Here is a 23896-nt window from a genome sequence, read left to right on the forward strand (position 1 = left end):
ATGATGAAATAATTGATATTTTAAAATCTTGCCATGATGAACTGTGTGGTGGGCATTTTGCAGCGAAAAGAACAGCATTCAAGATTCTCAGTCTTGGATACTATTGGCCATTTATTTTTAAGGATTCCAAGAAATATGTGAAAAGTTGTGATAGCTGTCAAAGAATGGGCAGACCAACAGCTACAGATGAAATGCCATTTCAGCCTCAAGTACATTTAGAGCCATTTGAAAAATGGGCTCTAGATTTTATAGGACCCATCAATCTAACAGTGGTAAACTTCCTTTTTGAGGAAATTTTTGTAAGGTACGGAGTACCAAGGGAGATAGTGATAGATCAAGGTACTCAGTTTACCTCAAAGCTGGTCAAAGACATCACAGAAAAATATAAAATCAAGCACAGGAAAAGTACACCTTACCATCCACATGCCAATGGTCAGGTGGAATCTACCAATAAAACATTGGAAGGAATTATCACTAAGACAGTAACAATGAACAGAAAGAATTGGAAAGAGAAGCTCAAAGATGCACTCTGGGCTTACAGAATCACGTGGAAAAACACTACAGGATTTACACCATATCAGTTGGTGTATGGAAAAGAGGTAATGCTTCCTATTGAATTTCAAATACATACTTATAAGATGGCTGCAGATTTAGGAATTGATCTCAATGAAGCACAAAAACAGAGAATTATGCAATTGAACCAATTAGATGAAATGAGGCAGCAAGCAGCGGAGACTGTAATCCTAATGCAGAAACAAAGGAAGCAGTGGCATGATGCACACATAAAAAAGAAACAGTTCAAAGAAGGAGACTGGGCTTTACTGTTTGATTCTAAATTCAGAGATCATAAAGCCAAATTTACCACACATTGGATGGGCCCATATGAAATAGTTCAAGTCTATGAAAATGGATCAATCAAGCTTACTACCATTGATGGAGAAGGCAACACCTTTCTTGTCAATGGCCACCGGTTGAAACTCTATCATAAGCCCATCAGCAAGGAGGATTTTATTCACACTGTATCTCAACAAAGGGAGGTTGAGATATTGCAGCCTTCAGCTGTGATATCTCTACCTTAGTTCATTCAACTTCATTTTTTTTTTTTAAACAACACATAATATATATATATATATATATATATATATATATATAAATGTAAATATATATATAAAAAATAAAAAAAAAAAAAAAAAACAAAAACATAAAAACAATAATGGTTTAGATGTGAAAACCAAACTCTGGCACACCTTAACCCAGAATTCTTACTAGAAAACCATTCATTTGGTTGGTAAGAATTCCTTGTTCTTCTTATTTACTGTTTTGTTCATCACTTCAATAATGACTTGAGGACAAGTTAAAGCTTTAGTGGGGGAGAAGAATCAACATTTTGTTTTCCCTATCTCATCTCCTCATTTATAAATCTTCAAAGAATTTGTTTCAGTACTTCAGTATTCCAATAAAAGAGTTGTTCTTGTTTTTTTGTTCTAATCAGAGGGACCTGTTCAACAAATATCAGAGGGACCTGTTAAAGATTGCATTCAAGATACATCAGGCTACTTCAACAAAGTTTTCAAAGGATGCTTATCATCAAGGCTACATCAACAACAAGGATAAAAGAAGCTGCACAAACATAGTTCTTCAGAGTTCTTTAGAGTTCTTCAGATTTTAAAGGGACCTGTTATATTCAATTTCATTTCAAAGGGACCTGTTTTGGACAGTGAAGACCAGTCATATTTGGACAATGAAGATCAGTCCTACCTGTGCACGCCAACTCAGCCATTGTCAACCAACAAGTGTAATGTATTGGTGAAGTTTTTATTTTTAACATTTAAAATTCTTGAATTATTTTAGTGTTAAAAATGATGATTATGATTGCTTGTTATCAATTTCAAAAACCCCTATACCCATCACCCTTGTAACATTCCTAACTACTCAACTCTGCTATCACTCTGCTATCATAGCCTATTGCCATATTCCTACTATGATTTTCAAACCTTTTCTTACACCACTCTTCAAACCTTGTCATCAACTCCTCATTTTTTTAAAATCGGCCATCAAACCTTGTCATCGATCCATCATTTTTCAATCGGCCAAGTACCAACACGTAGTAGACAAGTGGTAAATCATTGGAAAGACAAGTGTTAAATGATTTCGTTCATTTTTTAATGTGGGAGTTATAAATAGTCTTTTGACCCAAGGCGGCTCATGAAACATATATCCGTTATCATCACCACAACACTCTTTACATGTATATGGTGTTCTCATGATTGTACCTATGCAAATCAGTACCGCTCCTCTGTCTTTATGATGTGAATGCGCCTTCAACTCTACATTATCATTATAGCAATTGGGTGAAGGTCGGCTGTTAAGTTTTCATTTTATAAAACATCAGCTCATAAAAGTGCGTTACCATGTGAGTGTTTAAACTCTGAGTTTTCAAAGAGGCCGAGATAGCAGGCGCTACAAAGGGAGAGCATAGCACATGCTTACCACAAGTTTCTACCGCCGCCCAAGCAATTAAAGAAGGAAACCCTGAGAATCGAGGGCGTTACCAGGTCGGCTAAGTGGAACGCAAGAAAAGAGGTAACACATTGCAAAACCCTGATTGAATTGCTAAGCATAAACAAAAGGGTTAGAACAGAGATTTAAAAAAAAAATGACCAATAGAGCAGAGCCTGAAACATTTGATAGTTCACAATATCATGATGACTGTGTCACGATTTTAAGGGAAAAACACTGGTTACCCTTTCTAGAGAAATTCAATGGAAACAATGAAGAAGTGACAAAGCAGTTTGCATTCACATTCAATGGAGAGAAAGCATTAATAGGAAACTTCTCTTTTAGAATTTCAGAGGATACCATAGCACAAACATTGGGAATCAGTCTAGAAGGGGAAAAGTATTTCAAGACCAAACAATTTAAGGAAAAATCATGGACTCAGTTTATGTCTAGGTCAAGGGTTTCCTCTGTCAATTGGAAAAAGGGTGTTCCCAGAAGTTGGCTAATTCACCCTTGGGACGAAATGGTATACATTATTCAGAAATTTGTTACATGTGAAGGGCGTTATAGTATAATGTACCTATATCACATCAAACTTCTGTTGCACTTAAAAGGTCAATGCACCATCAGTTTACCTTACTTCCTCTTACAGAGTTTAACTAAAATGGCGAAGACCATTCAGAAACAAAAGGGTAATGAAGATAAGAGTTTATGTTATTTTGGGTTGATCAAAATTCTAATTGAATTTGAGTTGCAGAGGAGAGGAAAAACATGGAAGGAATTTTTAATTGCCAATCAAATTAAAGAAGATGAACAGGAACAGCAGCAAGAACGCACGGAGTTTATGCTTGATATTGATGAGGAAATCCCTGAGTGTAAGTCAAGCAATGTTCCTCAACCCAGCAGTGGTGTAAGGACAAGAAAGATGAGGCAAGAAACTGCCAAGAAAATTGAACAAGACAAAATCTTCACTACTTATACAAGAAGATCAAGAAGAATACAAAAGAACCGAACACAAGATGGTCAACCAGAGTCAAATGCAAATGCACCAATGGACATTGAAAGCAGTGCTCATTCACAGCCAGAACAGGAAGCAGAAATCGAGAGTAGCAAGGGAGAAAGGAAAGAACCAGTACCTACAAACAAGAAACAGAGAAGGTTGGAGAAACAAATTGAAGAGCTAAAAGAGGAATTGATGGAAGCAAACATGCTAGAGAAGGTCATAAGGAAGGAAAATGAAATGTTGAGAGCTCAGAGCAAGAAGATTCAGCAAAAAAAAATGAGAAACTGAAGAAGCAAATCAAAGAACTTAAGGTTGATCAAACTGAAACGTGCAAATGGGCAACAAAATGGTACACTCAGAAAAAAGCTCTCAAAGAAAAATATAAGAAACTGAAACATGAGTTCCAAGTTCAGAAGGATGCCCAAGTTCAGAGGAGTATAGATGTCTTGCTACAAGCGGCAGAGGCACAAGCAGGAACAGAATATAAAGGGAGCACATTAGGAGCACATCAGGCTTAGCATGAGGACATGCTAAATCATTGAGTTTGGGGGAGATGTTGGTACTATTTTATTGCCATCCTTTTCTTCTAAAAATCCATCATTCATCTATCATTTTCTCCCATAAACCCCTCATAGTCCATTGAAATTGATCAATTAAGCATTATAATTGTTATTTTACATTAAATTTAATTTGTGGATTTTTATGTTAAAAATTAGAAATTTTCAACAAAATTACAGGATGTCATGACTTCCTGTAATTGGTTTATGTTGTGACACGTGGCATGGCAGGAAAATCAAAACAGAGGATAGGGACGTGATCACAGATGTACATACATGGTGAAAGATCTATTCAGCATCGCATCTGGAGCTCCTGGATACATGGTCAATGCTGGTCAAACCCAACCTTTTTGGTCATAAAAGCAGCAAAAAGCAAGAGTTACCTAAACATCATTTTGTTTTGGAAATCAGTTAAGATTAGAAAAAAAAATTAAAAAATCGCCTTTTTTATTGTAAAAGCAGAAACATCTGTGTGATAATGTATGTACATTAGATTGCAAATAGGACTACGTGATAAGAGACATGAGCAGACTTTAATCACAGGCAGTGTTTTATCATTCTAGTGTTTTATGTGTTAACGGTTTCGACATCTGAAGTTTCCTAAGTGTACCATCAACGCGTGGACGGGCCCTACGTGGGGACTGCTATACTTCCATTTTATTTTGATAGCATTTAGACTTCGGATCTGAATAGCGTTTGATGCCATTTCTTTGCTTGTGAATTAATTAATTCGATTAGAAGTTCTTGGGTTATTGTATGATTCATGGTGATAGCTTGAAACTTCAATTGCTAAATTATTGAACAAGATCTTGTAAAAGATTTAATTGAGCACTGAATTTCGAAGTATCTCTGTGGACTCTGTTTTCATGCATTTGAGTCTTAGTATGCTTAAAAGAGTTTTTGGTTTTCATGAATGCTTAGTGTGTTAGTTGGAAAGAGTTTTTGTGAACGATATCCTTGTAAGAGGATTGAAAACTCAGACTAGTAACACTTTGTTTTCTTAGAACAGTTGATTAAATTAGGTGATATAAGTGTTTGAATTGTGAAAGGAAACATATTCCAATCTCTTGTAAAAGAGTGTTGTAGCCTGTCACAGTAGACACTTATCTAGGTAGATGAGATCCTTTTAGGTCTATAGATTGTAGACATGTGCCTCTAAGTTTACCTACCTTGGTTGACATTAAATTTAGTATAATCTAGACCCCTGGATTGACCACTACAGATACTCATAGTTTTGCTTGATGCTTTATTTTGGGTATGCCATTGAGTAGATAATATTGTGTGAGTATTGCTTGATGGATAGTATCTCTATTTGATTTACGAGATTCTTTTGCTTAAACATATATACATTTATAAAAAACATGTAACAAAATCATGGAGACTCACCACCACTCTAATATGGATATTCTTAACTTGTAAATAGGTTTCGTTGTGATACCAAAGGCCAATACCATGGTCTATCAATACCACATGCCCCTAAAACCATAACTCATTTCATAGTCAAAATATTTTATTTTAATTAATTTTCTAACATTTTTTCATTAAATTGAAAATAAAAAGGGGCATAACTACCTTTGAAATAAATCTCAACCCTCTCTCCCCAACTACTACTAAAAACAGTCCATCAATATTCCATAAGGTTAAATCCACTCCATCCACATATTAATTATTGATAATTAAATTAAAATTTTGGAAGCTCTATTCTTGGGGTTTCGACTAGTAAATCTAGAGGAGAACGAAGGGAGGTCGGGCTCTAGCATCCGCAAGAGAGGAGAATAAGAGAGAAGAAAGAAACATGCAAGGATAGTAGGGAGAAAAAGAAGAGTGCAATGGACGCTTGGAGACTAGAGTGAGGTTGACCATAGTAGACTTAAATTCTCTATTTTCTAATACTTTCCCATTATACTAATGGCCTAATTTTTGTGATCGTGATGATGACTTGTGTAGTAACTTTCTTTATATCCATTAAGATATTGTTTATGCTTGTGTGGCTTGTGTGAACTTCAGTGAGTGAATGGACCACTAGGTGCGAGCTATTTAGCTAGTGAAGCACTAGAACATTAGATTCCATCTCTTGAAACAATGTTCAACCTAATGATGTGAACCCTTCCCCTGTGCAATCATTTTGTAACACCCTCCTCCCACATTTACCCAAGCTTACCAGTCCACTGGGGTAAATATGTGGCGAAGAGTTACTATGATATGATTCAACTCCCCAGGTACAATTAAGGAAGTGAAACCAACATGAAAAGGCCAAACCAACCTTCCTCAAAAGCTACAAAACCTTCAAGAGCCAACTAGCCCCTTCAGGTGTCCAACCCCTGAGAGAACACTTCCCTAGAGCCTTAGTTGCTCCTATGACAAGGCATCCATGCGACCGAAACCCTCTAGTCGCTCCCACAACAAGGCATCCATGCGACTGGGACCCTCCAGTCGCTCCCACAACAAGGCATCCATGCGACTGGGACCCTCCAGTCGCTCCCACAACAAGGCATCCATGCGACTGTGACCTTTTTTAGGCAGTTCTTGTTGAAGAATCCAGGGCAATCATAATTAAAGTGATTCTTCTTAACATGATAACGATTTGAGAAGTGTTTTTACAATTTATCTTAGATTGATCCTTTTTTCATTATTAGTGTGTGTGTTTACTTCATCAAATTGCTACCAAAACAAAGAGACAAGAACACAAGATATTTGGCTTTCTGCCAAGGCCAAAACCTCTCCCTCTTGGAGATGAAAACCCGCACAAAATTCTTCTTATAGAGATTCCAATTGACGAATACCAAGACCATGACCCTTGACCTGCTACGCCACTCCAAGACCAAGACACCAATCCTCTTCTTCTTCACTGCTGAGATCATCATCTTCACTGCACCTCTGAGATCATCACTATTGCACCACCAAGACTTTCATTATTGCTGCAACACTATTGTTGCACCTTCACCTAGGTCTTCAACATAGCAACGAACTCTTCTTAGGCATGAATAAGAGTTGTATTGAGGTCACTGTTACATCACTGTTATATCACTAATATCTTTATTGGAACACCATTGAAACCGTGATTGCATATGTGTTTAGGTCATGACTGTATCTAGAATGTAGGAGTGTCACGATGAGATTCTTTCATTATCATTGTGATGATATTTCCTTCTTATTATGTTGAGACTGTAATAGTCACTGCTTCTTATTATGCTGAGACTGTGATGGTTATTGCCCCTTCTCATTATACCAAGACTGTGATTTTCTTCTTGCATCGAGGTCTTCATGATGCCTTCGAGTATTCTAGGACAAAGTATTCTCTATACTGAGATCCTTATCATTCTTTTTGTGTCGAGACTACAATTTTTAATTCACAGGTATGCCGAGAATGTAACTAAGACATAACTCATTACATCCTCTTGTCATGCGTACTTTAGATCCCTGTGATCATGCGTATTACCATGTGATAGAATTAGACTAGCCCAAGTTTCTATCTGCACCTTATACCCATACGAGGTTGCATTCAAACTCGAGTTTTGTCCTCCTTTGATGCAGATATTTGCCCATATACCCATACGAAATTTCAAAGGAAAAATGTGAATTTTGTCTTTTATTGTGGATATCCTAGCCACCAATTTATAGTGGTTTGTCCTCCCAAAATAAGCCGACTTGAACACATGAACTGACATGTCTATTAATTGAGTTGACATGATATTTAAATATATATTTAATTCAATTTTGAGGGCGACATGATGATCTCTTTGTCGATTTGCATGCAAACTTCTTATGCTTTGCTAATGGAGGATTGATCTTGGTCTTTGGAGGGCTAATGCACACTTTTGTAGACTTGTATACATTTACATAGGTTCATGAAGAGCTTCTTTATACATGACATGACTCTTTGACATATTATTAAATCCTAAAGACATCAAGAATAAGTCTTTTGACGTATGACACTTCTTGCTCATGAAACCCATGTAGCAAGGCATACAAAAAAAATAATTTATTCTCTTTTATTACATCATTTACAAAGATCATGTCATTATGAAGACCGAACCTAGTTACACTTTCTTCAACAGTTCTGTGCTAGCAACCCCAGATTTTGTGCCACTTTTTCAGGGTCAGGACTCAGGCCACTACCCAAAACTTCATGAACTTCCAAACATGACAAATAACATAGAAACAAAGGTACTAATGCAAACACTCTAACAAGGACTTTATCTAACCCATACCAACCATAACAAGCATTTCGTCAAACATATCACAACCACATAATATACAGGTCACAACAACAAATATGAGTATATGGGTCTCATACTTATCTGAGAATCGTCAAAGAGGACTGATATCTCCTCACAATAGTTGGAATGTTATCTATTAGGTCATTCATTCACTAACATTTCATATACTAACCAAAACATGATGAGAGCCATACATCATAACTGTCATAAAACATACTTATAACCAATAAATAACCATAGATATATCAATGAGGAAACAACCATTAAAGCCACATAATATCAAGCACATTTACTCATGAAAATACCAAGGAAAAGGAGATCTTGTTAACATATGCAAATCCAACCAAGTCAGGGAGTTCCACGTACCACCCGACCATAGATTGGGATGAACCAAATCTCTCTTTCAACCAATCACCCCTGCGCCGTATTCCAAGCATGAATGTGGGATCTCATGAAAAAAATCAAATGAAACCAAACCAGGGCTTCCAGAGACCAAAACACCTCAATCCTCAACCAATGATTCCACCTCACGATCAAACATCACTAACCATCACCAGATCGGTCTCTACCAAAGTTGTCTAGGGCTACAGAGTGTTTGTTCCAACCAAGGTTTCCAGGACTAGTTACTCAACCCACAACTGCTGCCGGGCTCCAGAGCGTTTATCCAACTAGGGCTTCTAGGACTAGTAACTCAACCCACCAAGGGCTCCAGAGTGTTTGTCCAACCAAGGCTTCCAGGACCAATAATTGAACCCAAGCTGTTACAGGGCTTCCAACATGTTTTTCCAGCCAAGGCTCCAGGAACTAGTAACTCAACCCACAACCATAAGGAACATGAGAACCAACCAGAAAACAAAGACAAAAACAACACCATGCCTATCCAGGAAATGGAAAGTCTAGGCAAAACCACCATCAATCCAAGCAATCCTCCATGCTAATGACAGATCATAACCAAGAAACCACATGCATGTGCCATGCATACTAAAACTAGCAAGGAAACCATACATGCAACTTGGTACCTGCAAGCAAAACCCATTCTAGCTACTGACCCCGATGTCTTCTTGTGCTTTCCTGCTCTTCCTTTGCCTTGTTACTCCAAATACAAAGTATGCCACACTGCTCTATGAGTGCTCCAAGAAACTCTGAGCGTCTAGGAGTATAAGAGAGAGAGAATAAAGAGCTTCGAGCTAAAACTAACAAAAGTTTGTCAACTGATCCTTAGAAACATTTTTATTAATGAGGCCTCTAATTTCTTAAATTTTCCATTATTTTCCTTCATTTTCCTCCTCACATGCAACCTATGACCTTTCACCTTCTTTTTCTCATATTTCAATTATTTTCATAAATAAAATGCCAATTAATGCCTCATGCTTTTCTAAAGCCTTTTCCATTGCCTTTGCCAATTCTATAGTCATTAATTAACCACAAGTGATCCTCATCACTATGTTCTTTTGCCCAACATTTAACTTGGAATACGTGTCCCATGACCTTGGTTATTGTTTTGTCTTTATTAACTTTATTACATGGATTTTTAACCAGGGTTGTTACACATTTTCCTCAAACCTTGGATTTGGCTCGGGGGTGGTGAACTGCAAGAAAGGTTGCAGTGTAGCTAGCTCATGGTTGGGTGGTGAGTGGGATTCTCTCCTTTACTTGCCAACTAAATAACTATACACAAATGAGTATTCTTGTTTATGCATGTTAATGAATAATCTTGTAATTTTAATCTAACAATGCTTGATTTATTATATAGCTTGGGTTGATTAGCTAACTCATGTATGTATGGTGAATATCAGTTGCTTGAACTCTTGGGCTCTTTCCACATCACGTTGAATGTATAATATATGTTTAAGCTTACATTACGAGCTTATGAAATCCCCCTCGTTTTATGGAGCCATGAAGTGATTTTTTCTTGGAAGAGCTTTTTAGGATAAGTGTCCATTAATTTTTTCCTGCAAAGAATCTTAATTGGAATGTCTAAAATTTCCTAGAGAAAAACTATGAAGGCCAAGGTGGAGGAAATATTAGGAATAAGCATGTTTTTGTCGTCGATCCATGGCATCTAGACCCAAGTATTCCTCAAGTAGAGCCATTGTAACAAATGAAATAAACTACTCTTTCCATATGATAGATTAATTATATGTTGTTCCTTTTTTGAAATTTCTTAGAAATGATATCAAGGTTTTTTAGCTTGAATTTAGTTCTCTTGCTTCCATTGATTATAGTTTGCCTTATGTGCTTTTTTTTGGAATTTGATTTAATTTGACTCAGTGGCATTTGTTGTAATTCGGGGCAATCAAACAGCTTTGACATGATGTAGAATGAACCCAATCGTAATGTTAGAATGCAAGATAGGTCAAAGTAACACGATGCACCCATCTCACCCTTCTTTCAAGAATCTGACTCCCGCAAAAACCAGAGCAAATGTTAGCACAGTCAAAGCGTTTCTGCTCACACGAGCTACAAAATCATGAATGTAGTAATTATTTTATAGTTATTGTTATTATTATCAATGTTATTATAGTAATTTTAAGATGAACATTAAATTATTAATTATTTTGTAAGAATTTAATTTTTTTATTTATGATATTTAATTTTTAAAATATAATATTTTATAATATTTCTTAATTTTATTATATATATATTTTTAATTTGACAATTTAAGATAGATATAAAAATAATATTTTTTTTTTCCTTTTGAAAATATCAATAAAATGATAACTAACATTTCTAGCAACTTTTATACTAACTTTTACAAGATGATTAAAGTACAAATCTACTTGTAATTAGAGATTCCCATAGATCTGAGAATATTTTGGGCTCTCTTAATAAAACTCATATTATTGTCATTCACAAACAACAACATGGGAACATGTTTGCTTGCAAATTACAATATCATGTTACAAACTCATGGCAAAAGTTATCATTGTCCCTCTGAAACCAATCTTCAGTGTTGTTATGTCGAAAGAACAATTTGGATTTTTAAAAGCAATACAATTTGATGATGTAATGGCCATTGCAAAGAGACCATCAACACAAATAAAACCAATAAAAGATCTCGGATGGTAGTGAAGATTGATTTATCAAGAGCATATGACAAGGTGAGTTGAACATTTATGAGATTGGTTTTGATCAAAATGGGCTTTGCACTATAGGTGGTCGATTGGATCATGGGGTGCCTCCAATTGGTAGATTTGTTGTTCTCAATAATGGAGTGCCTTCTCATTTTTTTGGTGTGATAAGGGGATTGAGAAAGGGGTGCTCTTTGACACCACTTCTCTTCTTGACATTACCATATAATTTCAACTAAACAATCTAAAACTAGATGCAAAAGATACATCTATACAAAAAGTAGTGACATTGCCACTATATATATATATATATATATATATAATCGAAATGACCTTTTTTTTTCCCGGGTATTTTTGTTTTTTCTGGTCAATTCAACCCAAATTACAGTAGAGATTTTTAAGAATCATAAGTTTTAAGTTGTTTAATCTGCAAAATTTGACTGCCACAGGGTTTTTTGAGGTGTTGAATCCATTCATGCATTCATAGCTACATTCTAAAAAACAAGAAATCGTTATCTCACCTAAAATTGTATCGTTGGATTCCTGCCAAAAAACCATTTCGTTTATTAATTAGATTGCGCCATTTATAATTATAAAAAAATAATTTATAAATAAAATTTTTATATAAATAAATTAACCTCTTCAAAATTCATGCATACCCATAAACTCCATAATAAAAGTGAATTTTGTTACTTGTATGACTTTTTTATTTTTTATTTTTATAAGTTCGACATTGGTGAGGCTAAGGTTGCATCATGATCATGTCCATAATAACACCCGAATAAGGCAGGGAATTGAACCAGTGACTTGACATCTAGGAGTGCCTTAACAACTCCCCCGATCACCGTCTATCCAAAACCCGTGGACGTTTGTATCACTTACTTAACACTAACGCTAGTTATGATATTAACTCCCCTTATTTATATTTAAAAAAGAATGACAATGACATGGTTTTAATAATAAATCATATAACCACACCCACCCCCACACCCGACAACCCCGCCCACCCCCCCCAAAAATAGTGATAATAAATCATAGATAATGGAAAAAAAGAGTGATAAGGATATGCATGTAAATGATAAATTTCTTCAATGAGACATGCCTTTTAATATTAAAGTTGAAGTTATGTATACTCACACTCTTTTGGTAAATTTAATTGTATTTAATATTAATAAGAGAGGTCTTCTCGTGGGATGATCAAGTGGTTGGCATAATGCGATGTATCCCCTCCACCTGGTTTCAAATCCCAAAGGGGGGCATTTTTGGTCCATTATGATAACATTCAAGGAGTAGGCCCCCCACCTGCGTGGAATCTCGACCCTTGCTAAGTTACAAATTCTTGGTATATCTAGCTTATAGGCCGTCAGATATACCCTTGGTGTTATAGTGGCAACCACTAGGTTTGAATTCTTTATATTATAGTGGTGGCCACTAGATTTGATCTTTAGGTCTCATCCACATTACTCCAATGAATCATCGATTTGTTCTTGCCCCCCACATCCCCCACACACATGAGAGTTCTATATAAATGTTGTATTTAATAAAATTTAAAATTTAGAAATCCATATGGATGGTGTATAGTAAATTCTACATTTATAGTAAAGACCAAAGTTTTAATATAAAAAACTTGTTGTTTGTAATGTTTGCACAAGTTTTACAACAATGAAATTGATCGTAGTATTTTTCACAATATGATATAACAACATACATAGAGCATGAGTTTAAAGCCTACATAAATGATATGAAGACTCGTTCACTTATCCTATACAGTTATACAGTTGAATTCCTGGGCAATGGTGAAGACCAAGTGTCAGTTGCACTGGTACTTGTTCTTGGGGATGGTAAGTACAACAACAAAGATAGAGCATGAATCTAAAACCTACAAAAATGGTATCAAGACCCATTCACTTGTCATCTGCAATTGAAAATCTAATCAACAGTGAAAGCCAATAATCAGTTGTGGGAATGAAAGACCCCTGTTCTTAAGGATGATAAATAGAAGGTAAATCTACAAACATGTTTAAACATGAAAGTTCATTTGCTCAACATATATTACTAAGTAAAAATATTAATATTATTACTATATTAATAATAAGTATTCATAATTAAAGTCTAATAATATACCAAAAATACAATATTTATTTTAATTACTTAATTTAAATTTATTTATATTAAATATTAATAAAAAATAATAATAATTTATTTATATATATTTTAGAGAGATTAATATTTTTATTTATTTTTAAATAGATTTAAGGGAATAGGTATATTGTGTGGATTATTAAGGTGGGGTTTAAGTTCAAAGCTAGCAATTACCACTGTAATCCCTAGGCTAGTACGAGTACTCACAAGCTAATTCTTTTTTTATAGATTTAATATTAAAAAAATTATAACTCGTAAGATTATCAAAGTGAGGTTTAAGCTCAAAGCAAGTGGCTACCACTATAACCCTAGGTTTAAGTTCAAAGTAGGTGGCTTTCCTATAACCCTTGAGCTAGTGCTAGTAGCTTACAAGTTAGCCATTAACAAGTAATTTATAATAACTTATGACTTAGCAAGACAAAAACATCCTTCCTAATAAAAACAACTATCCAACAACAGACTAACATGTCCCTTTATCATAATAAACCAACATATCCCATTACACATATGAAATGAAATGATATTTTAAGGTCCACGAGACTAAAAATAGTCTATGAGACCATTAGTTCCCTGTTTTTTCGCTTTTTGCAATTCAATCCTTTTCTGATTCAAATTGATGATGAGTTGACCCAATCTTCCAACAATCCCCTTGCTAAAAAGACAATGCCAAGAAATTGATGCTAACATGTTCTCAAAACTTTCTCTGATGTCTTTTAATGCATCACATTCCAAAATGAGGTGTTTTTCCGATTCCACAACCCTAGAAGTGCAAAATGTACACACCTGTTCTTCCAAAGCTTCTTTAGGCCTTTTCCACCGTCCTGTTTCACACTGAAGTTCATGTGAGTTGATCCTTAATTGAGTAATAAGAACCTTTGCCCTCCACAAAATGCTAGCTCCAATGAACTCCTTTTGTTGTAGATCACACGTAGAGTTGAATTCCTCAATGTAATGTTTCTTCTTTCTACCAAACTCTTTTCCCTATACCTTTTTATGAAAATTCTTCATAACAAAATCTTTTAGCTCCTTGCTATTTGTGGGACAGACATTGAGGTAAATATTCCATTTTTGCATCTATGTGTAGTTTTGTTTCATCCATGTTTTCTTTCTTTCACTCATGCCTTCATTGAAGATAACAATAAGCCATCTACCTACTCTCATTTGCTCAGTCCTTTTTAGATATCTTATGAGCCGCACCACAACAATTGTTTCAATGAGAGTTGCTCATGTTTCACTGAACATTATCTCATAAGTACTAAACTTTTTATTTTGAACTTGATCATGATCAAGCAATTTTCGATTTACTCAATTTGTTTCCATTTTGAGACGGGCTGCTAGCCCACAATTCACACCCATATAGCATCACTAGACAAACTAAGAATCCAAAAAACACTTTAATCATTTTCCAATTACATAACTCTACCTCTTTACATCTTTTGAAAAACATATAATACTTTCTGCCTCTTAAAATTCTCTTCTTTATTCCAAACAAAAATAACAACCATATTCCAAACCACTCCTCCTAAAACCCAAAACAGAAAAAAGATTGTTCAAAACATCTTTGTAATATAACTTTTAAGCAAGTGGATTTTTGCCATGGTACTTCCTACATTGTTCTCTCCCTACAAACCTTCGTTCCCAATTTCTCCGTTGAACCTTAAACCCTTTGAAGTTCCCACGCTGCTTAAACCCTAAACCCTCTGTATCGACGTCAAATGTGCTTGCCCCTGGCTTCTGGGCTTTTTTTGAACGGTAGGCATGGGACTGGCTGAGGCTGCAGTGGATGATGCATAGCTGCGTGTCCATTGCTGCAAAAGCCTGAATTATAATCCGATTATATTAGGGTTTTGCTATTAAAAAATGTTCATTCGAAGCAGCTCGGTTGCGCGCAGAACTCAGCAATACCTCTCGCTTCTTCGGCACCTGAATACCAGCACAGGCCCTAGAAAAATCGGCTCGTCTTTGTCCGAAAATCTGCAGAAGTATCCATTGTTTTCGTCAGAAAATCCTCGTGGTTTCAGCGGCAATGACATACTCCCCAGAGCATTTGTTCCTTTGCATTTACAGTGTGGATTCAGATTTTTTGGCGCCAATCCCATACAGTTCTGTGAATCTCAAGATGATGAATTTTCAAAACTTGATGCAATGGAAACAAATGAAGCGGAGGGTTCTGCTGTCAAAAATTCATCTCAGACGAAGACCATTGATTTACTCTTCAGAGAAGCCGTCGGCCTTGATGAAATAGTGGAGCTTAAACGGCTAGCGTTGGATGTTGAAGGCATGAGCGATCTTCCACCAGAAGAACAGGTCAAAAAATTGAAGAGTAAGCTCGAATCTCAGTGCGAAATGATTAATAAATTGAGGGAAAATATAGATGATTTGGAGAAGAAAATAAAGAATCTCAAACGAAAGCACGCATCGCAGGTAAAAACAAAAAATCAGAAGTTTCCAAGTTTTGTTGAGTCCGAGAAAGGTCCAATTGATAACAATACCGAGGGTGCGCCTAGTCTCACTTCCATTTTCTCTAAAGAACAGAAGAAAATTGAAAGCTCAATTTATAATAAAACCGAGGAGGTTCCTAGTCTCACTTCCATTTTCTCTAAAGAGCAGAAGAAAAGTGTGAAGGCTGAGCAGAAGAAAAGTGTGAAGGCTGAGCAGAAGAAGACGAAGAAGATGAAGATGCAAAGGAAGGCAGACGGTGTTTCCGGTTCTTTGGAGCATCCGTGGCCGGAGTGGGTTCAGTTTCTAGAGCATTTGAATGAAAGAGGGTACCTGAGCAAGGCAGTGAATTTTCCAGGAGGACCATTAGATCTTAGAGGTCTTAGTACAGAGGAACTCTATGCGTTTGTCAAGTTTGCAGCTGTTAATTTTGCAAATGACCATCCTGAAATACCGAAGTAAGTAAGCCTTTCACTAAGACTCATATCTAATTATGCTGTTCCACTAGGATATATATCGAATTATGCCGTTTCACTTGTATATATATCGAATAAGTATGCCATTTCACTTCGTATAGACATTCCTTGCGAGGCCAAACATCCCGTGGTCCACACCATTTGAGATTCATTACAATCCCTGGTGTTGTCGAAATTCACACACTCCTCCCTCACCATTTGACATTCATTACTATCCTTATGTGATCGAAATGCAGATGGTCCTAGCTCATCAATAACTTGGATGGCTTAAATATAGTAGATACTTTCTGATGCCAATTTTTATTGGTTACTCATACAAACCAGTACAATACCATTATATAGGCCATTCGTATATGTTACGTGAGCCAGTCTCCTACATGGCCTAGTTACATCAGTTCACTAGGATGCAATTAAACATTTTAAACATCTCTACATTGGTATCAAGGCAAAGTCAGTCCAAGTTTATAATCACCAATTCTAAGAAGCATATACAAACAGTAAGTTATATGAATAGTTTCTATATGTAGATTTTGAGAAAAAATTACTCTATTTTGCTATTATGTTTTAAGTAATGCCTTAAGATTTTTCCTTTATTGATGTTGTTTTACCCTTTCAAAGAGGTATGTTGCACTATCTCAGTTCCAAATCGACTTACTATGGTACTTGTGTGATATGGTTGAATTTATGTGTTTTGATATGAATATATGCCAAGTAACCCAATTAATCTTAAAAATGTGATTAGTATTATTATCATTGTCATTTTGTCATCTCAAGACAAATTTAATAAAGATAAAAGGGCATGCTTGCTAGGAAAGAATGGCTAACTTATCCTCCGTTTTTTTATTAGTCCTCTTGTACATTTAGGTTGCCCCGTAACAAGTTTGGAATTTAAGTCAGTGTATACAATTAGTGTAGGTTGTGCTATATAAGAGTTATTGATTAGACTACTATCCTATTTTTTTTTCAGGGAACACTTGTGTGGAAACTCAGGGGATGCATACCCATATTTGTGGGTGGCATCCCTAGTAAACCTGTTAACATAGATTAGTTTGCCTAACCCAGTGGAATTTGAATCAAGCACATGTTGAACAAAACTAGTCAAATGCCCATCAACATTGGTGACAATCAGTATAGTTAACCCCTTATACTAGTTAGACTAGTATTTATGAGCAAGTTGAAGCCCATAAATGAGAGTTAGATGGTTGTGTTTAACGACAATTTGACTATTGGTTAAGATGCTACCATAATGAGAATTAGATGGTTGCATAGAATGACAACATGGGAACTAGTTAAGATGGTGGCATAATGACTATTTAAGAGTTATTAACTATTTTTAAATTTGTATTATACTATTATGAACTGCGCATAGTAAAATTGTTATCAATGCATAAGATAATTGTTATTTGATATAAATACAACTATCAATTAGCTAATGTTGCACGAAGATGTGTCCCTCTACCTAAAAAACCATCCTACCTAGTGATCGAATGTTTTGGGAACCTAGGCTATCAAGGGAATGTTCCAAGATGGTGAGGGATGCCATTTAGGACTTGAGGATAGTTGAGTTGTACTTGATCTATTCTAGGAAAGTTTTAGGTTTAGGTTACAATATTGATGTTCAAATTGGGCACTGATTATACAGTGAAATTAGAAAAAATCCAACCTACTTTCCTCTCATGTGGCCATTCAGTCATAAAGCAATCTCCTCATTTGCCTAGCATATCACATTATTTTGCATGCTCTTTACTAGGTTTGTTGCTCTTTACTTGAGCTTGTTGCCTGCTATCTCATACCCTAATTCATTATATTCAATGAATTTCAAGCTCTGACTTGGAAATTTGTCGAACCTCAAAAGGTTTTTGTAATAAACTCATTTAGGTTCATCGAAGTTAAAGATGAATCTAGGTACAAACTTGAGTACAAACAAAATTGCAATTAAAAATCAACTCATCGTAACTGAAGTCTACTTCATGAAATCGCACCCATGCTAGAGAAAGACTAAGTCAAGGTCTTCATTGGTTAAGGCACAAGCCATAAGACCTTCCATCTCTACATTTTCAACACTACCTCTTAGTGAGGAAGGGATTCTGTACAACTCACAACTTATCTTTGAAATAGACGAAACTGCCTCTTGCCAATGCCTTGGTCAAGATGTCTGTTGTTTGCTCTTCTGTTGGAATGTACGGTAACTTCATTATCCCTTTCTGCACACAGTCCTTGAGATGAGGATATCTGATCTTGATATGCTTGGAGCAATCATGAAACATTGGATTCTCAGAGAGCTTAATGCAACTTTGATTGTCACAATTTATCATAGTGGGCCTCATCCCCTGCCGAAAAGGTCCCACAAGCAACTTCCTCCTCCAGATAGCTTCACATGCTGCCAAGCTGGCAGCCATGTATTCGGTGTCTGTTGAACTGATTGCAACTAATCTCTGCTTCTTGCTAAAGTAGGAAACCACTGTTGACCCAATGCTGAAGACGCAACTTGAAGCAATGTTTTTAAAACCGAAACCAGTGATCAGACCGGTCCACCTAATGAACCGGTTTACCGACCGGAACCGGTCCAACCGGGACTGGTTAGGTCTAAACGAACCGGTTTTAGAAAAATACATTAAATAATTAATTTTTGATAAAACAAAACTATTTTTAAGATTTAAAACCATGATTCCAAGCCAATAGAGACAAAATATGCAAAGTTTGCTCATTTATATACCATGTAAAGGTGAATATATCAAAATGGCACCGAGTGCAATACATATCATCGACAAAATAGTAAAATACATAAGCAATGACTCAAATAAACAATTTGTTTGGTTTGCAATTTTATTGCCATAAAAAAACCCTTTATCTTGCACTGAATCACCACGATGAAAAGATATGGTTGTTCATTAATAATGAAAAATGGTTCACCTGACTCCACCATGTTTGGCTCTTTGAGATCATCAAAGATAGACCCTACAATGCTTTCTCTATGCTTCATGAGATGGTCTTTGACGCTAATTGAAATTGGAGTAATTGAGTATGCCAATTAGACATTTCTCTATTAAACTCTCAATATCCATGTCAGAGATAGGATCTCCACAAACAAACTAGTAATACAAATGCCATCTATGCCTTACAATAAAAAAGTGTCAAAATCCTCATCCTCTTGGCCGTCATGCTCTTCATTACATGAGGGAACGATAACACCTAAAAGGTTTTCATCTTCAGGGTTCTTCTACAAAATATACCCTCTCCAAATCATCAAAAGAATCATTACTAATTTTAGAAACTTGGAAGGGAATATGACTCACCAAACCCTTGCCTTCATGCAAGTGTATCTCATCATCACAATGTGCTTCATTTGAGACATGATGACATGCATACTATTTAATAGAAACATGGGGTGCTACAACAAGGCCTTCGTCACACTTTTCTTCCTTGGATCTGAAATCTCATGCATGTGATGAGAGAGAATGCTGGTCACCCTCATACAATTCATTTTCAAGCTTCCAATCATGTCAGAGATAGGATCCCCACAAACAAACCAGCAATACAAATGGTGGAGGCTGGCATGGTAGGTAACCGGCTGGTTTTGGACTGAACCGGCCAGTTTGACTACGAACCAGCCGGTTAGGGCCAAAACTTCGCTACATTGCCTTCTTGATCGGGTTTTTTAGCCGGTTCCAATCGGTGGCCTTGCTGATCGGCCGGTCAGACCGGTAACCGATTAGTTAGGCCAGTTTTAAAAACATTAACTTGAAGGGCTCTTCCAATCTATGGACCTCCCCCTGCCAATTCTGCATTTGTGAAGCCCTCAAGCCTCACTCCATCAACTTGTCTGTACCATAATCCATAATCTGTTGTGCCTTTGAGATACCTCAAAACATGCTTCACAAGAACTCAGTGAATTTTGGTAGGATCCATTGTGAATTGGCTCAACTGGTTCATTGCAAAACATATGTCAGGTCATGTGTTGACTAAGTACATCAACAACTCGATGAGTTGCTTGTACAATGTAGCATCTACTCACTTTGCTCTGCTAGTGTCCACCTTCCTCCAGTTTGTGACTAGAGGCGTGGTCATGGGCTTGCAATCTTGCATATAAAACCTCCAAAGGATCTATGTAGTGTACTTCCTCTACCCCAAGAAGATTTCCCCATCACCCTGCCATATCTCTAGCCCAAGGAAATAGTGCATAAGCCCTATGCCCTTCATCTCAAACTCTCTTGCAAGATCTGCCTTGTAATCTTGAATCAAGTTGTCTGCTCTCCAACCGTGATGTTGTACAGGTAGGCACCTGCCTCACTCTTAGTGAAGCCCAATCCTTGAAAGTAGGTGTCAATGCGAGTGTACCGTGCTCTCAGAGCTTGCTTGAGCCCATAAAGAGCTCTCTTCAACAAACAAACATGAGTGTCTCTGTTGAAAGTCTCAAACCCCTTTGGTTGCTCCATATAAATATCTTCCTCAACCACCTTGTTGAGGAATGTTATCTTCACATCCATCTAGTGGATCTTCCACCCCATATGAGCTGCAAGTACCAGAACTCTGGCCTTGTACTTCTCTACACTCCCATCTGCTCCATGCTTCACCTTGTACACCCAACATGAGCCTACTACTGATTTTCCTTTTGGCCATGGCACAAACTCCCAAACATCGTTCTTCATGATGGAGGAATATTCCTCCACGCTGAGAGGCTGCCTCCTCATAACAAGAAGGCTCTATGTCCAACGACTCAGTCATCTGTGCCATATATCTGGTTTACCTCTGTGGCTGCTTGCTTTGCCTGAACATAGAGCTAAGAGTCTCAACTTGCTCCTGGGCCTCTTGAATCAACCTCTCGGGCCACTTGGTTGTCTTCCTTCTTGTGCTGGGAGTCACTGACTAAGTGGCTGCCTCCACTCATCCTGGCCTCTCCTCCTCATCCTGCAATGACTCCTTGTCATACTGTTGTACAAGATCCCAGTCACTTGGCTGATCTCAATCTGTGATACTGGTTGAGGCTCTTGCTTGGGAGCGAGTAGCTCCTCCTCAGGTACTCCAACTTGCTCTCACTCCAAGGATTCCCTCAGAGCTCTGTCCTCCTCAAACCTCACGTCCCGCCTGATAATTGTCTTCTTGAGTGATGGTATATACACCTTGTATGCCTAAGATGTCTCACTGTAACCCATGAAAATTCCCTTTTTAGCTGTGGGCTCCAACTTCTTCCTGCTCTCTTTGGGCACATGGCAGTAAACTTTTGTCCCAAAGATGCAGAAGTGAGAAACATCAGGCTTCTTGCTTGTGAAAGCCTCCTCTAGTGTAACTCATCCAAGCACTCTGTGTGGACTCATGTTCTGCGGAAATACTATAGTGTTGCACACCTCTGCCCATAAGAACATGGGCAGTCCTTGGTCATGCAACATGGCCTTGGCTGCTCCAACTATGTTGTGGTTCTTCCTCTCAACCACCCCATTCTACTAAGGGTTATGGGTTGCTGTAAGCTCTCTCCTAATGCCCTCCTTAACACACACGTCCTTGAAGACATTGGTGACATATTCCCTGCCATTGTCACTCAATGTTTTGATCTTCTTCCTGGTCTGGTTTTCTACCAAGGCCTTAAACGCCATGAACTTGGAGAATACCTCCTCCTTCCTCATAAAAAAGATCCATGTTTTATGAGAATAATCATTTATGAAAGTGACATAATACCTATGTCTCATGAGGAATGGAGAAGAGAAGGGCCCATATACGTCTGGATGTATTAGCTCCAAAATCACTCTAGCTCTGTTGTCTCGGCCCTGAAAAGATGACTTGACATACTTTCCAAGTGTGCACCCCTTGCACACATCATGCTAGTCAATACTGCATGGTGGTAGCCCTGTGGATAGGTATTGAAGGATCTTGATCGCCCCATGATGCAAATTCCCCATGCGTCTGTTCCAAAACTCCCCCACTTCTCTGCCATGCTCACGCCTTGCCTTGTTGCTCAAGGTTGCGTTTGACTCAACCTACAACTTGTAAGGATTCTCTACCCTCACACCAATCTGCTTCATGGCTCCAGAAGCTAAGTGCTTGAGGTATGCCTTACCTCTGCTAAAAATGACATCATAACCCTTGTCCTCCATGGTGGAAACAAAAACAAGGTTCTTTTTAAGGCCTAGAACATATAGGACATACTTGAGATGGAGAGAGCTACCAAACTCCCTCTCAAAACTAATAGTACCTATTCCCCTAGTCAAGTACTTGCCATCATCTTCTAGCTCAATGTGAAATTGCATGCCCTTCTCCTTCAACTAGCTGAAATATTGCTTGTTCTCGGTCATGTGGAAGGATGCTCCAGAATCAATGTACCAAACGCTGTTGCCAACAGAGCTTGCCATGCAAGCTATCAATTAGAATTCTTTCTTGAACTAAGAAGAAAACGTATCTACCTCAACTAATGTGGCCACATGGTCCTTATTGGACCCCTTCTTCCGGTTAGGACACTTAGTAGCATAGTGCCTGAACTGGTGGCAATGGAAGCATTTGATCTTGCTCAAATATTTCTTCTTCTTCTTGCCCTTCTGACTGGACTCTGCCTTTCCTTGGCCCTTCTTGCCCTAGGCTTTGTTTCCTTTGCTTGCTAAGGCAAAGTTGTTAAATTATGGTATGTTCTATGCTTAGAGCAGTTTACTTATCTTTCTTATTATTATCCACAGATTAGCGATCACATGTACATAAGTAAAGTGCAGATAGAACATTAAACGATCAACAGAAAACAAGCCAAGACAAGAGACACAAGATGTGGAGGCTAGCCAGGGACAAACCCCAATATGGGGAAACCCTTTGATCAAATCTTCTTTTATCTTCAATAATTTAGCCGAGAGAAATAGTACAAAAATCTGGTTTATATCAGCCGTAGCAAACCCTAGATCACCGACATCAGTATAAGTATCAGCGGCATCGGCATCATTGGCATCAGCGGCATCAGTATCATCGGTATCAGCGACATTAGCCCTAAATTAGGGCAATCAATATCTTCCAAACTGGAGGTCAGATCATCTCGATTCCTGTGCCAAAAATTGCTGATTTCCAAGGAGAGTCAGCTTCACCTACTGCGCAGTCAAGAGAGAGAGAATGCTGGTCAACGCTGGTCAAAGTTCCAATCTGCAGTTTGTAAACCCTTAGAAAACTACGTCCTTCCTTCGCACGTGTGAGAGAGAGACTTATCTGTGCAGGAGAGAGAGAGAGACTCTTTTCTGCGCAGAAGAGAGAGAGAGATGGATGAGAAGTGTGTGTCCAAATGAGGAGTAGACATCCTGTATTTATATGCAAACGTTGATGATGAATAAATGTGTCTGTTGGGCTTCTAAGCCTACATAAGTTGTTGGCCGACTTTGACAATTTGTCCATAATCAAAATAAATTCATATCTCCATAAATACTTATCGAAATCGGATGATCTTTAGATCAATCCTACACCTCTCGACGAGAGGAATCTAGATAAAATATTATCAACCATGAATAAGGTGATCCTCATGGAGTTT

General features: G+C 37.3%; 1 protein-coding gene across 2 annotated transcripts in view; it reads left to right on the top strand.

Annotated features, from left to right (window-relative positions):
- The first annotated feature begins 15055 nt into the window (after positions 1-15055).
- Positions 15056-23896, top strand: part of LOC149139127 (uncharacterized) — a 103376-nt gene continuing 94535 nt past the window's right edge. Inside the window, exon 1 of one of the 2 annotated variants that reach the window (XM_089447311.1) lies at positions 15056-16389. In XM_089447311.1, the coding sequence (XP_089303437.1) occupies positions 15353-16389 (1037 nt within the window). In that variant the 5' untranslated portion in view covers positions 15056-15352. The remainder of the gene's footprint in view (positions 16390-23896) is intronic. The other variant, XM_089447310.1, reaches the window with a different exon arrangement.

This window comes from Pinus tabuliformis, chromosome X (genome assembly GCF_031772625.1).
Source record: "Pinus tabuliformis cultivar Carrire ecotype Pingquan chromosome X, CPIR1, whole genome shotgun sequence".
Lineage (NCBI taxonomy): Eukaryota > Viridiplantae > Streptophyta > Pinopsida > Pinales > Pinaceae > Pinus > Pinus tabuliformis.